General features: G+C 47.8%; 1 protein-coding gene across 1 annotated transcript in view; it reads left to right on the top strand.

The window, feature by feature from the left end:
- The window catches only part of TENM3 (teneurin transmembrane protein 3), a 318,373-nt gene extending 305,726 nt beyond the window's left edge, over positions 1–12,647 (top strand). The window contains exons 25-27 of the mRNA XM_089903558.1: positions 333–1,944; positions 6,016–6,146; positions 8,205–12,647. Of these exons, the coding sequence (XP_089759684.1) occupies positions 333–1,944; positions 6,016–6,146; positions 8,205–8,960 (2,499 nt within the window). The 3' untranslated portion in view covers positions 8,961–12,647. The remainder of the gene's footprint in view (positions 1–332; positions 1,945–6,015; positions 6,147–8,204) is intronic.
- Positions 12,648–16,282: the final 3,635 nt, after the last annotated feature.

The raw sequence follows: 16,282 nt of genomic DNA, 5'->3' as shown, positions 1-16,282 counted from the left end.
GAAATGTTGTCTTTGAAGCAGCTTTGCTCGTGCCCGTATTACGACTTACCGGAATCCATGGACAATCTTCTGCTTGGCTATGAATGCCTGAAAAAAAAAAAAAAAAGGTACGGTCCTGAGACCTGAGACACTCACTGCAGAACCCCTCACAATTAAGCATCCAGGCAAATTAGGCAGGAAATCGGTAGCGACGTGGAAAGTCAAGGAGACCCAGTTGGAATGAAAACCACTCTCTCAAGTGGAGTGTTTTGCGCATTTGTGGTCACTACCTCTGCTTTTGCTCCCCTCCGCCATTCGCGAGTGCTGGCTAACGGTCTGTCCTCTCTTTGCAGTCCATGGTGCTTCTGCTGCATAGCCAGCGGCAGTACATCTTCGAGTACGACACGTGGGACCAGCTGTCGGCCATCACCATGCCCAGCGTGGCTCGCCACACAATGCAGACCATCCGCTCCATCGGCTATTACCGTAACATATACAACCCCCCGGAGAGCAATGCCTCCGTCATCACGGACTACAACGAGGGGGGGCTGCTTCTCCAGACGGCCTTCCTGGGTACGAGTCGGAGGGTCTTATTCAAGTACAGGAGGCAGACCAGGCTCTCAGAAATCTTATACGATAGCACGAGAGTCAGTTTTACCTACGATGAAACGGCAGGAGTCCTCAAAACGGTAAACCTCCAGAGTGATGGTTTTATTTGCACCATCAGATACAGGCAAATTGGGCCTCTCATTGACAGACAGATCTTCCGCTTTAGTGAAGATGGGATGGTGAACGCGAGATTCGACTACAGCTATGACAACAGCTTTCGGGTGACCAGCATGCAGGGTGTCATCAATGAAACTCCGCTGCCCATTGACCTCTATCAGTTCGATGACATTTCTGGAAAAGTGGAGCAGTTTGGAAAATTTGGAGTTATATATTATGATATTAACCAGATTATTTCCACAGCTGTAATGACTTACACGAAGCACTTTGATGCTCACGGCCGCATCAAGGAAATTCAATATGAGATCTTCAGGTCACTCATGTACTGGATTACAATTCAGTATGATAACATGGGTCGGGTAACCAAGAGAGAGATTAAAATAGGGCCCTTCGCCAACACTACCAAATATGCTTACGAGTATGATGTTGACGGACAGCTCCAGACAGTTTATCTAAATGAAAAAATCATGTGGCGTTACAACTACGACCTGAATGGAAACCTCCACTTACTGAACCCAAGTAACAGCGCACGCTTGACACCTCTTCGCTATGACCTGCGAGACAGGATCACCCGACTGGGTGATGTTCAGTACCGGTTGGATGAAGATGGTTTCCTGCGTCAAAGAGGCACAGAGATCTTTGAGTACAGCTCCAAGGGGCTTCTGACCCGAGTGTACAGTAAAGGCAGCGGCTGGACAGTGATCTATCGTTACGACGGCCTGGGAAGGCGTGTGTCTAGCAAGACCAGTCTGGGACAGCACCTGCAGTTTTTTTACGCAGACCTCACTTATCCCACCAGGATTACTCACGTCTACAACCATTCGAGTTCAGAGATCACCTCCCTCTATTACGATCTCCAAGGACATCTTTTTGCCATGGAACTCAGCAGCGGGGATGAATTCTACATCGCCTCAGACAACACAGGGACACCGCTGGCCGTCTTCAGCAGCAACGGGCTCATGCTCAAACAGGTTCAGTACACCGCATATGGCGAAATCTACTTTGACTCCAACACAGACTTTCAGCTCGTGATTGGATTTCACGGTGGCTTGTATGACCCGCTCACAAAATTAATCCACTTTGGAGAAAGGGATTACGACATTTTGGCAGGACGATGGACAACGCCTGACATAGAAATCTGGAAAAGGATTGGGAAGGACCCAGCTCCCTTTAACCTGTATATGTTTAGGAATAACAACCCTGCAAGCAAAATCCATGATGTGAAAGAGTACATCACAGGTAAGTGTAATTGTTTTTCCTTTCCAAGTACTTTAATCACTGGATTAACACACGAAATAACGGCCGGTAGTTTAACTGTGCGCCTCCCTCATGCAAAATCAAATTCAAATGCATAACCTTTTAGACGAAACCCAAGAGAAACCACAGAGGGACCCTGAGACATAGTTCGTTGCTTCCTATTCTGCCCGCCAGTGCCCAAGACCACAGGTTTCTGAAATGACGTGCAATCCAGTCACTTAAGGAAGGGAAGGGACATGGGGGTGCAGAAAACACGAGGAACTTGGAGTCCCCAAATTGGAGTTCCAATTCCAACGCTTTATAGCCAAGTCACATGACTTTTTGAGTCTGTTTCCTTAAAAGTAAACTGGGGAGAGCAATGCCTGCTTTGTGGTATTAAATACAGTAACGTATGCAATTCTGCTTTAAATAGTAACTGCCTTACAAATGTGTGAGGGAGGTTTTCCTTTTACACATGTGTCAAGTTCTAATGAAGGAATCAGTAACGAACACGACACCACGTGACTCAGCAGCCCATCCCTGGGAGGTGTGATAACTCCCTCTTCCCCACTGTCGCCTGGGGGCAGTGATGCTTAGCCAGTGGACCCTGTTTCTCTCCTCAGTTCTGTCCTCTTATACGACTGTCTTCATCACCAATTAGGGCAGTGTTCTTGTATGGTGGCACTGCTAATGAACACATTAATTTTTCTGCCAATATGGGTATAGATTTAAGACCTTTCCAAATTTAGTGCATGATCCAATTTAAAACATTGAGTTCCCCTTCTGCCACCACAGAAGCACCAGGATGTGAAACAGAGACAAGTCCTTGCAAGCGTGACTCTGGTTCCCTTTAACGAGCAGCTTCTTTACTCTTTACTGAGGTAACATTGCTTTACAACATTATATGTTTCATGTGTACAACATTGTGTTTCTACTTCTGTGCACACGACAGCGTCCTCGCCAACACAAACTTATGTGACATCCGTCACCATACACAGCTGATGCCGTTTCCCCGCTTTGTCCTCCCCACCTCCTGCCCTTCTGGTAACCACTACTCTGTTCTCTATATCTACATGTTTGGTTTGGTTTGGTCATTTATTTGGTTTTTTTATATCATCTGAGTTAGGGGAATTCCCTGGTGGTCCAGTTGGTAAGACTCTTTTGTTTTCACTGCCAAAGGCCTGGGTTCAATCCCTGGTCAGGGAATTAAGATCCCACAAACTGCGCAACGCGGCCAAAAAAAAAAAAAACATTGTTGTATCATACGAGTGAAGTCATACCGTGTTTGCCTTTCTCCGTCTGAATTACTTCACTTAGCGTCATACCCTCAAGGTCCATGCATCCACGTTGTCACAAATGGCAAGATTTCATTTTTTTTTGTGACTAATATTCCACTGTGTGTGTGTGTGTGTGTGTGTGTGTATACACATACCATATCTTCTTTATCCATTCATCTATTGATAAGCACTTAGGTTGTTTCCATATCTTGGCTATTGTAAAGAATGCTGCAATGAACCTAGGGGTGGATGTATCCTTTCGAATTAGTGTCTTTGTATTTTTTGGATAAATATGCAGAAGAGAGATTGCTGGATCATATGGTAATTGCATTCGTAGCTTTGTGAGGAACGTCCATCCTGTTTCCCTTAGTTCCCTCTGGTGAGCTGAGATCTTCCCTCGTGCTCTGCTGCAGGGATTCTGAAGCCTTCTGTTTCCACCTTCCATTCCTGAGCCACACTCTGCCATAATTAACCTCTTGGCTATATTTATGTTTCCTAGAGGAAGGTTATTCTGGAGTTTTCTGTTTTGTTTGCTTTTGGCTCGCGTTAGGTCCTCCTTCCGGCTGTCTTTCTCGCCCAGCGCTTGAGGCGTTCCCAGACGGCTGTTTTAGGCGCAGCTCTCCACCCCCGGTTCACTGCGCATCTGCCTCCCGCTTTCCTGGGCTTTTCGTAGCCCTCTCCCTCGCGAGCCAGTTCCGTGTCCCTTCTCTCAGCGTCCTGATTCAGCAACACCCTTATGGAATTCTCCTTCAGGGTTTTCCGTACTTATCTGCCTTCACGTCCCACTTGTTGGGCAGTAATTTTCAACACTTGATAGGAGCCTCTGATTTTCACTGCTTCACAGACATTGTTCATAGTAGGAGTACCTTTGCCCCCAGCACTGCCCCATCCAAAAAGAATTTTCTCTAACATACAAGCCCCCTGTAATCTTACGCACACATGCGCGCACACACACACAAGTGTGTTACTTTCTATCCTCCTCCACCACCAGCAACCCTCCATTTAAAACAGGGAGGACACCACTGGGTTTTTAGCCTATATGATACCTGCACAAAGGGACCTGCCAGCCTGGCAATGAAGTGAGAGTTTGTGCCCTGGAGAAGGAAATGGGGAACAAGTGGCCCTCCATCATTCTGACAAGCAGTTTACCACTGGTTATTTAAGAGGTGTTGACAGTGGCTGAAAGGCTGGAAAGCCCACAGCTCCTGGATTCATCCTCTCCTAGCAATGTGGGCGGCAGGGAATGCCACAGCAGCATTTTCTGAAAAATATCAAAAGAGAGATGGAACAGCATAAAATATATTAGGTGAAATGCAATTTCAAGTTTTCCAGCAATGTGCTTAATATATAAAATAATCTACACCCAACTGTACTCATAAAGCTGCAAGCCTGCTGCCTAGTTCTGTAACATTATAACCTCCGGAACAGAATCAAAGCCTTATTTTCAGCTTAACGGCTTTTGGAGTCACGTGGTGATATTTTAAAATACCATCTTAAAGGTTTCCAGCTTCTTCTCTCCCCCAAAGTTTGTCTCCACCTGTGCACAGTGAGCCTGTGTAGTCAGAACTGATGGGATCAGAACGCCTGTGCCCTTGGCCAGCTTGGCCAGCTTTCACCATTCATCTTTAAGAATCAACGGTTGATCTTCATACCCGCAATTCAGGGTTCTTATTAATAGGAAATGGGTGGTGGAAGCCTGCATATCCTTGGGCAGTCGCTTTTGAAAGCTAATAACACACGACTGCTATTTAAGACCAGCCTTTACTAACTACAAATGCCATTTGTTGTCGACAACGCTGTCTGTTTCATGCTCCTGGGCGTTGTTATTCGCATTTTTTATCACCATCACCAGCACGAGGGACCTGTACCCCCTCTGTCGAGGTGAGTCTCCGTTATCTGCATTGTCTGCAGCCCTGTCTCACTTCGTTCTGCTACTGAAGTTATTGTCACCATGTCTGAAAATAGTCAGTTTTTTTTTAACATCTCTATTAGAGTATAATTGCTTTACAATGGTGTGTTAGTTTCTGCTGTATAACAAAGTGAATCAGCTATACGTATACATATATCCCCATATCTCCTCCCTCTTGCGTCTCCCTCCCACCCTCCCTATCCCACCCCTCGAGGTGGTCACAAAGCACTGAGCTGAGCTCCCTGTGCTATGCGGCTGCTTCCCACTAGCTATCTGTTTTACGTTTGGTAGTGTATATATGTCCCTGCCACTCTCTTTGTCACAGCTTACCCTGCCCCCTCCCTGTATCCTCAAGTCCATTCTCTAGTAGGTCTATGTCTTTATTCCTGTCGTATCCCTAGGTTCTTCATGACTTTTTTTTTTTCTTAGATTCCATATATATGTGTTAGCATACTATATTTGTTTTTCTCTTTCTGACTTACTTCACTCTGTATGACAGACTCTAGGTCCATCCACCTCACTACAAATAACTCAATTTCGTTTCTTTTTATGGCTGAGTAATATTCCATTGTATATATGTGCCACATCTTCTTTATCCATTCATCCGATGATGGACACTTAGGTTGCTTCCATCTCCTGGCTATTGTAAATAGAGCTGCAGTGAACATTTTGGTACATGACTCTTTTTGAATTATGGTTTTCTCAGGGTATATGCCCAGGAGTGGGATTGCTGGGTCTAGAGTCAGTTTTTAATTGTAGGGTGATGGCAAACATGGGCTCCTTTTCAGGGTCATTGTTTGCAAATGTGGGGTTTTAAGGTAAGGCTTTCAGTGCAGGAAAGCACAAGATCAACTCTAAGGCCTTTCATTTGGAACCTTCTTTTCTTAGATGTTAACAGCTGGCTGGTGACATTTGGCTTCCATCTGCACAATGCCATTCCTGGGTTCCCTGTCCCCAAATTCGATTTAACGGAGCCTTCTTACGAACTGGTGAAGAGTCAGCAGTGGGATGATGTACCGGTAAGAGACAAAAAGCAAAACCATGAAAAGGTGATAAAGGGCTTACTTGCACCTTATTTTCCCCTGCTTAATCAGACTACCCGGGTGAAAACTGTACCAAAGACCATTTTTAATTTTTTTGACTCTTTCAGGAAAGAAAGCACCACTTCCCTCTTGCATTTCTGTTCAGCAAATCAGGGGCCTGTGAAACAGGCTTAAATCTGGTTTTAGTGATGCTAATACAAACAGAGAAAAGCATTATCAAAAGGTAATAAAATGCGAAAGCTCATTTTTGAGTGCAGGGTTTCTACAGAGAACCCCAGGAACGCACATTTATAGTATTTGGGACCTTAAGGCAAAGATACAATAAACAGGAGGGCGGGGGGGTTCATGTCACAAATGAGCAGCTCGCAAGCAATGCCACAAAGTTCCACTTCCTTAAAGTACTGGCAGTGTTTCAAGGGAAAGGATTAAAAATAAAAATAAAATGGCCTCTGGTAAGGCACCACCTACTACTAGGTGTTTATGGAATTTTCCTGAAAAGAACAGAGCAGGAAGCCTGGAACTGTTCTGGGAAATAAAAGAAACGGAGAAAGAAAGGAAAATTGCAAAGTCAAAGTTGCCATTTCAGAAAGTGGCACTTTTAATTCCCACCATGCAGAGATCAGAAAGGAATGCAACAACGAAACACCAGAATTTCTAGCTTAAAGCAAGAATAATTAAAGGTCAAGAAATTGGGCTACCCCGTAATGATAAGAAGAGAGCGCAGAGTTTCTTAGAAAGATTCATTCCCCACCCCCACCCCCGCCCCTTGACCAATTTCCTAGAATTTCAATGAATACAAAGAGAAAAGGCAATCCTGGCTAAAACACACATACACACACAAGTTATTACACAGTTCCAACCTCTGCTTTCTGGTACATGTTTCATACTTAACATAAAAGCAATTCCTTTTTCAGATGTCACCTTTACATTTAAAAAGTAAAACCCATCCAGTTTCCAGGACCTGGGAGCCATTTTGACACTTCTAACTGCAAATACATCTGCACTGATCAAGTGCCATGAAGACATCCTGAAGTTTACTAATGCCTTTGAGCGTGTCCTAATGGCAGATGACTTCCCAACATGTCTGAAGACACTGAAGTCTTACTGTACAAATGGACTGCCAACTTTTTTTCCTAGGCAGCCTTTTCAGTCAGGCTCAGGTTCTCTGTCTTCAGAAGCATACCATAAGGACAGCTTAGGGAATCGAAGGCAAAGACATCAAGGCTGCCCGGAGAGCAGAAAAACAAATGTGCCCTCACTGCTGCAAACGAAACACGTTTCCATTTGGGGAAACCCTGGCCAGACAAACATCTGGTGGTATAAGAGCTGTCCGAGTTAAAATTCCCCAATTTAAAACCCTTGCCAATGTAGAAGGCCCACTGTCTCCTAAGTCTGCGAAAAAAAATAAATGTTTTCCTAAAGTAATAAACACTCGTTGCCAGCTGTCCCACTGTGCGCCGCCCATCGTGGCCGATTATAGTGGTCACATGCAGCTACAAACTGTGCACCCGGAGACGGTGCCGAGTTTGCTTGAATTAAAGCACACGCCTTTCAAAGCGTATCAAGTGGGGCGCGGTGAGCCAGCGCCAAGCGCCCCCAGGCTTTCCAGCCTTCCCCTGGGTGCTGGTGCTTTCTCCCCAGCCTGCCATGGAGAACGGTGCTGGGATGGACGCCCCGATAAGCTGATTCCGCACGTGGGGTGAGCCTGGGAAAAGGGCATCTGGAAACGGAGAGAGAGAAGGCAAACGCCCTGCATGCTTCGCCCCCATTAAAAAGGAAAACGCTTTGCTAAGCACCATGCGTGATGGCGTTACCACCTCGCTCTGCCTTTCGAAACACACTGGGGATCAGCCTGAGGGGGAGGACCCCGGGGGCCGGCGAAGCCTCGGCCTCTTTCAAGAGCTGACGGAGGTTCTCCCCAGCCCCCCGCTCCCCGCCTTCCCCCGCCCCTCCGTTTTTCCTGCCCGCAGCCGGAGCCCCGCCCGGGCGGAGGCTGTTCTCTAAAGCGCCCTCCTGTTCTGTTTCGCTTTTCAGCCCACGTTTGGAGTCCAGCAGCAGGTGGCGAGGCAGGCCAAGGCCTTCCTGTCCCTGGGCAGGATGGCCGAGGTGCGGGGGAGCGCGCGCCAGGGCAGCGGCGCGCCGTCGTGGCTGTGGTTCGCGACGGTTAAGTCGCTGATCGGCAAGGGCGTCATGCTGGCCGTGAGCCGGGGCCGCGTGCAGACCAACGCGCTCAACATCGCCGACGAGGACTGCATCAAGGTGGCGGCCGTGCTCAACAGCGCCCTCTACCTGGAGGACCTGCACTTCACCGTCGAGGGCAGGGACACGCACCACTTCATCAAGACCAGCACGCCCGAGGGCGACCTGGGCACGCTGCGCCTGACGAGCGGCCGCCGGGCGCTGGAGAACGGCATCAACGTGACCGTGTCGCAGTCCACCGCCGTGGTCAACGGCAGGACCCGCAGGTTCGCGGACGTGGAGCTGCAGTTCGGCGCGCTGGCGCTGCATGTGCGCTACGGCGCGACCCTGGACGAGGAGAGGGCGCGCGTGCTGGAGCAGGCGCGGCAGCGCGCGCTCGCCCGGGCCTGGGCGCGCGAGCAGCAGCGCGTGCGCGACGGCGAGGAGGGCGCGCGCCTCTGGACGGAGGGCGAGAAGCGGCAGCTGCTGAGCGCCGGCAGGGTGCAGGGCTACGACGGCTACTACGTGCTCTCGGTGGAGCAGTACCCCGAGCTGGCAGACAGCGCGGACAACATCCAGTTCCTCCGCCAGAGCGAGATCGGCCGCAGGTAACGCCCGCGCCGGCGGCGGGGAAGCGCGCGCGCGCGCGCGGGGGCCGAGCCGGCGGGGCCGCCTGCCTCTCCAGCCCCAGGCGCAGCGCCACCTCTGCGCAGATGTGTCTGGGGCGCGAGCCGAGGGGGCTCCCCGGCACCGAGGAGAGCCAGACTGCTCTTAAAAAAAAAACAAACCACCCCCCACCCCCAAATCAAAGCAGACAGACAAAAACAAAAACCTTTCTTCTGAATGACCTTAAAGGTGATCGGCTTTAAAGAATATGTTTACATATGCATATCGCTGCACTCAGTTGGACTGAAAGTATTGCGAGGAAAACATCATTAAGGGAAAAAAAAAAAAACCCAACCATTTTGCCCCGGGCCGTCTGTTCTTCGAGGCACTGTGTTTAAAGAAGGTAGAGATGCATACAGTGTTTCCAGATATTACCCAGCTGTCGACCTTTGCTTACAAGAAGTAGTCTCTCTTCATAGGGTGTGATGTATATCCCTGTTAATGTTAGAATGTGAGGCAGAGTTACTGTTCCTGGACAACCCGACTGCTTCCCCAGTGCTGCTTTGTAAAAGGACATTGGCACAAGTGACTTCTGCCGGGGCGGGGATTTCTAAGGGATTTTACGAGGCCAACGTGGTGTGCCTCGCGGAGAAAAACACCGGCCCACACAGAATCCTTGTCACTGATGATGAGCAAAGGAAGCCCTGATTTTTTTGTAAATTATGTGAGACAAGTTGTTTATGGATTTTTATATGAATTACAATTTACTGTACATCAAATATTAGTCTCAGAGGAGTTAATTTATGTAAAGTGTTTAAAAAGTTTATACTTAAAAATAAAACGATAAAAACATGTGAACTGTGTGATTTTTTAAAAAGGATTGCACCTTTTGTTATCTGTTATAGCTGTACAGTATAAATTATTATATTGTAGAGATATAACGACTTATGCCTATAATGTCCGGAAGTGTTAATATTTTTGTATCAGGTTGAAAAAAATGTGCCACTTTCTGTCGCTAGACCAGTAGGACAGTGCAGTCCTACGTGGGTGGCTGGCTCATCAGAGGACTTCTCCTTTCTCTTCTCTTTTTCATCAGGCCAGTGTCCTCGACCATTATCAGCTAAGAGGCACGGTAGAAAACTAAGGCTGGTGGAATGTAACGGAAGATACAAACACAAAAACAAACAAACAAAAACAAAACAACCAAAACGGGGCGGGAGGAGTTCTCTGGCCCTCTCTCGGCCCTGGAAGTCCGTGGGGAGTTGGTGTCCTTAACCCCAGGGTTCTACTGTTAGCGTTCCTTGAAGCCTCATTTCGTGATGGAGGCGAGAGACCCCGTCGGGTGCTCGGGAAACCTTTGTGAGCAGGAAAGGGGCTGATGCAGTCGTGACCACAAACATGTGTCTTCAGATCCAGGGAAGCGAGCAGAAACCAAGCAGTGGTGAGACAGCCAGGTGGGGAAGGTCAGGGTCCCTCGGCCGGTCTCGAGTTTGGACCCTCGGGTCACCAAGAGGGACAAGAAAGGGAGGCAAAAGCTGCCCTAAGCTCGCACGACCCAGCCTGCCCGGGAGCTGGTTTGAACGGCAGCCTCGGCTCTGTCTCGGGGACGCCCGGGGTGGCAGGCGCCACGGGAAATGACCTGGCAGCCGGTCCCGCGTGCCCGCGCGCCGAGCACCTGCACTTCCGTGCGACTCTGGCCGCTCTGGCACGTCTCTTTCGTGAGCACTAAATTCAGCCACAAAAATATTTTCAGAAAACCTTTCTCAGTTCATTGAGCTATCGTACACGCTGTCTTCCTCTATGTGTAATGGTGATAAAACATAGCTAAGTGAACATGTCGTACATATAAAGGTTCAAGTGATGTACTGGAGGTAACTTTCTAACTGCTTTGTATGTATCACATACTCTAAATTGCACAGTAGGCGTGTTGGCTGGGAAAGTTTCAAGATAGCTACTGAGTTTCCAGTATCAGTGCTATCACCATCTGTGTGTTTGGTAGCTACCGAAGTAATTAATCTGATGAATGCCGATATTTTAGTAGAATGAAAGCACAGAGTAGCGGTAATATTTTTTATCCTGGAAATCCTTTGGCGAGTATTATGAAGCCCAAATTTAGAAAACTATGAGATTTCAAACCACATAAACATGGCTCTGTTCTACATTTTATTTTTTACCTGTTGACATAGGTGTTTGCAGTTCTGTTCCACGGCATCTCTGCAGGGCTGTATTTAGCATGCTGTAAGTACTTTTGGTTGAAAGAGGCTCTGAGCCTAAATTCTCAGAAATGTTTCTAATGTATTGACCATGGAAAGCTTGTACCACATGACAGTAGTGGAGTCACAGCCTTACCCTCCTCTTGACATGGACTCTGGTCCTTTACACTGGCACCGCTGAGTAACAGATTTGGAGTATCTCCTGGTGCTTATTTTAGATGAAGTCAAATCAACCCAATTAGTGTCTTGTTAGCGGGTATAATGAGCTATTTCTTTGTCAAAAGACTTGTGATCTGGACATGGTTTTACGAGAAATAGTGACCTTGGGGAATATGTAAACAAAAGACCTTTTTCTAAGAGTTGGCAGGGAGGTGGGGGACTGTGTAATGAAAAGAATTAGCTTACAAAAGAGAAATTAATATTCAAAGTATTTTAGGCGCAGCCAGTCAAAACGCTCTCGTGATATTTTGAGATGTAACTTTGGTCTGATTTGTATTGTTCTTTTCATCTGCCTTCTTAACTTTATATGTGACCTGAATTCTCCATAACTTGATGACTATAGATTGCATCTAGGCATTCCAATAAAAGCCAACCCAACGTGTGTGTGTGTTTATATATTTTTTAAAACCTTGGGCCAGCCAGGATGGCTTTTGTGTTCTGGGGGTGGAGGATGTAAATAGATGCAGTTGTTGCGGTATCGATTCATCTGCAACCAGTTGATCATATCTTTTATTTTCTTTTCTAATTGTGGTGTCCACCGGCCACGTGGCCTGTTCAACGGTGTGCGCTTCACAGGGAACTCTTCCCGTGGCCTACTTTAGGAAAACGTTAAGGGTGCCCCTACAAAGCCAAACATTATCACTGTGAAGAAGGAGAAGGAAAAAAACATACTACCCGTTACTCCTTGACAGCAGGCCTCATTCCTGTGATCCTGGCAATAAGTGCTCAATTAAAACTCTTGATTAGAACAATCAGTTTGGGCCTGATAGGCTCCCAGCGTCCTGGAGATGTCTACATCTACATCTAGACCGCCTTATTTAGGGGGTGCTTAGATCAGCAATCCCAGGCTGGCTGGCCAAGGCTTTTGAGTTTAGTCTGAAAAGGCAGGCTTCATCACACTTGCTTTGTACTAACAGCCTCAACTTGATAATGTTGATCCAGAAGAAGAAGAATCAGGTCACTCCACTCAGCCGAAGGGTCTATTTTTTTCTCCTCGAATTAGAGGTTAACACACTCAAAACGGGGGTAAGCCAGAAAAACACATGCGAATTCCTGCTTCCACTTTCTACACTGCTTTCCCCAGAAGTCATGTCTGAATGCAGGCAAAGAAGAACGTTGTAGGTGAGAATTGTATCTTCAGAGCAGAATCTTCTGGGCAGAGGATATGCAGCTGCCGCATGCCGAATGTGCATTCAGGTGTTTACATGCATCGCACATTACACAACCATCGCCTGTGGTTTCAAGTGTGGACCTGCGCATAAGTACAATACCTGCCTATAACCACCTTGAACTGACACCAGTCCCCCATCACTTTAAAGATGAGGGGAGACCCCTGCCTGTGATGCCACCCTAGCCATGCCCACCGTGCTCTCTATGCACCACCTTTTCTTTCTCCTTTTATCCTGGCCTGCTCCCAAGTGAAGCCCTTTCTCTCACCCGCTGAACAGCAAATCAGCTGTCTGAGGTGCTTTTTTAAAATTTATTTATTTATTTATTCAAACATCTTTATTGGAGTATAATTGCTTTACAGTGGTGTGTTAGTTTCAGCTGTATAACAAAGTGAATCAGTTATACATATACATATGTTCCCATATCTCTTCCCTCTTGCATCTCCCTCCCTCCCACCCTCCCTATCCCACCCTTCTAGGTGGTCACAGAGCACTGAGCTGATCTCCCTGTGCTATGCGGCTGCTTCCCACCAGCTATCTGTTGTACGTTTGGTAGTGAGGTGCTTTTGCATGCAGGGCTCCAGAAGACGCAGCGGGAAGGCACTGATCTGCACCGTGCTCGCTCTGTGGCAAAACCCACCTGGGCAGCGCCCACAGCCGCGCGCCTGCTATAGTGCGAAGGAGAAGGCCCCACCCCCACCCCGGGCCAGGATTGGCCCCTCCCTCCCCATCCCCGGCCTCAGGTGCCATCTGACCTCCTGCAGACTGCAGCCAGCCCACCCCTGGGAATACATGAAGGACCGCAGAGCTCTTCCCCCTTCCTCGGGTACCCAGATAGATTCTACCCCACTTTCCTTCCAAGGGGTGAGCTGATTTCCAGCACCCTTTAAAATGCATCAAATTCTAGAAGTGGGAATCAGAAGGGATTTAGAGAAGTTTGAATGAGTTGCCCAAGTTCACAGAAGTGGCTCAAACCCAGGTGAGCAGAGATGCCGTGTCAGCAAGTACCCTCCACTGTATCCCGTAGTCTCCCAATGACACCACCCAGGAAATACTGGCAACACTCCTTACCACTGCCATTGCCTCGGGGCATGGGTCTTTCCAAAGCTGCCATAATCTAGAGTCATGACATGCGTTTTTCGTTATATAAAGATGCCCCCGACCCTCGAACAGGGCATGTGTCTTGAATCCGACACTGCCCGCCAATATTTCTAGCTCTTCAGCCCCCCTCACCATAGATAAGAAAGTCTGCCATGCAGTGTTAATGACTTCCTATTTTCTAAAAAGACTTATAAAAGAGAGACCACTGAGTTGCATATATGCACGTGTTGGGCTATTTATCTAGATTTTCCCTACGCTATTCATCTGGCTTTGGTCATCTTACCAAGACAATGAAAAAATAAAAATTGGTTATAAGTCATTATTACCCACTTTAACCACGGAGTTAAGCCAGAGTACCAAAGAGGTAGTGATAAACCATTTGAGTTTTCTGGCTTCTAATTTAAGCCACATAATGAATATCCTCTCTCGCCAGAGTCCTCATTTGCTATTCACCACCTCGGCAAGCATGGTCTCTTGATGTCAGTTAATTACGAATAACTTGTAGGTAAATTGAGTAAACCTTTTCATTTATGCACTGACTTAAAACTCTGTCATGGAGGAATATAGGATTCCTAGAGTCTCCTATAGAGAGAATTTACTATAAACGGATCGTAAGCCTAGAGTAACATCATTATTCAGCTCAGAGTTAATGGGGTCCACAAAGCGAATTTAATATATCCTTCCGGGACCTAAGCTGAGGAAAATTAAAAATTAGACGCGTAAATTGTGACTTCTGGGGCAAGGCAGTGTCTTGGTTACAGCCTTCCTGCTCAGAAGGTGAATCGTGAGCTGGGCCCTAATGCAGACATTCAGCCTGCATTTAGGAAGGGAAATTACCACCTTCTACATGTGTGCTGAGATTACCCGAATTCCACCCACAATGGCTACTTCTGTCCAGCATGACTCACTGCACAGAACTGACAGGATTTACAAGTGGCCCACTGGGTCAAAATGAATTCTTTAAAATTCTCACATGTTAACTTTATCAGTGGTCTGTGAGGGGAGCATAAGTACCCAAGGAGTTAAAATGACAAGTTCTTTGACGTGACTGAAAGGCTGGAAATGGAACACTGGAGCGTGTGAAGAAGCACACAAAAGGCTCCCGTGGACCTCGAGTTCTTATCACAGAAGTGATTAATGACCATAGAGGTGAAGAAACTACCCTACCCCCAATTTTCCTCCAGAATGAATGCTAGGGAGATTCTAGTCTACCTGTTCTACAGAAAATTCTAGAAAAATCATCCACAGGACTCCTGGCTCTATACCCATCACCCGTGATGCTCTTCTAGAGAGTTCGCGTTCCTCTCCCCCCTCCCCTCCCCCTCCTCCTCTTCCTTCTACTTCTTTCCTCTCCCCGCCCCCCCCCCCCCACACTCACTGGATCTACCCTTTACCACCTGGTAGAAGCTGTCTAGGTTGCAATCAACGCAGGCTGTGTCTAGCCAGGTATCTTTCTAAGGCTTAGGAGGAAACCCATAGACTCCCCTGGTAGACCAGATGGACGATAAATAATTACACAGGACATCACAGGAAACTAGAGTTCTTTGTCCTCAACTTACTTACAAAAGGTTATAAACAAGCAGATTTTAAAATCTCCTCACTTCAGCTATGACATGATTTCTAGGTTGGACCCTGTAGCCAAAAAAACAAAAGAAAAGAAAGAGCAGCCCTGGGGTTTATGCTCCTGGCTCAAGCATGGACAGGTGCCACTGCAGAGCAGAGAGCAGATGCAGAGATGACGCAGAATGGGAGGAGTGGTCAGGGCCGGCCTGGCTCGGAGGGGCGCGGCACGTGGGCAGTAGCAGAGGGAAGAGCTCCTGCCCTACGTTCACCGCCCAGCGTGGGGCTGCCCTCTTGCCTTCCCTTCAATCTCCAGGGCTCTGGTCCTGCAGGAATGAAAAGCCATCCCAACATCTGGTGGGAGAGTTGGGCAGGTCCTTCAGAACACTGCCTCCTCCTGAAATCCCAAGGAGGCATCCGGTTAGGGAGGACTTGGGGCCCCGGGGCTCTTCCCCGACAACCCTCCGGGAGATTGCTCCTTCCGAGGAACTTTCGGGAAGGGTTCTAGCGCCCCCTGGTGATGGGCATCGTTGGTGAAGACGTGATCGATGCCAAAGTAGCGGCGCCGGGACCAGCTCCCGCCACCCTCTAGCCCTCTCCCTGGTCAGGCCAGTTCCAATTAGCCTCTATTTTCCCATCTTTGCTCTGCGCACGGAGTTTCACACATAAAACGATTACTTCTGCTTCATGCACCGCCTCACTGAGGCCTGGTCCTTGCAAAAATCGCTCCCCGTAAGATTTCCCTTCCCGTCAAGCAGAAACTTTGTCAAACAATGTTCCTCTCGCTTCGCAGATCAAAATAAGGCCCTTCCTCCCAGGAATTGCCTGTGGGCTGTTTGAGTTTTGCAGCCCCCCAAAAACAGTGGTTTCTGAACTATCACATTGTTTCCCTTTTATTTTTCATGTTTGAACAGTCCTGTCATTCTGAAGAATCTCCCAGAAGGACAGGTCATTTAAATTCAGAGTGGAGTTTTTATTTCCGAGGGAGCCAGGCTCTCACCGTAAGTGCTAGAGTGACAGCTGGGAGGGGTGAACTCCCTGAAGCCCCTCGGGGGCAGCTGAGGCC

Source organism: Delphinapterus leucas, chromosome 21 (assembly GCF_059928025.1).
Source record: "Delphinapterus leucas isolate spDelLeu-1000000601 "Yukka" chromosome 21, BTC_Dleu_Yukka2, whole genome shotgun sequence".
NCBI classification, from domain to species: domain Eukaryota; kingdom Metazoa; phylum Chordata; class Mammalia; order Artiodactyla; family Monodontidae; genus Delphinapterus; species Delphinapterus leucas.
The sequence above is the reverse complement of the archived record's forward strand: the minus strand, read 5'-3'. Positions and strand labels throughout refer to the sequence as shown.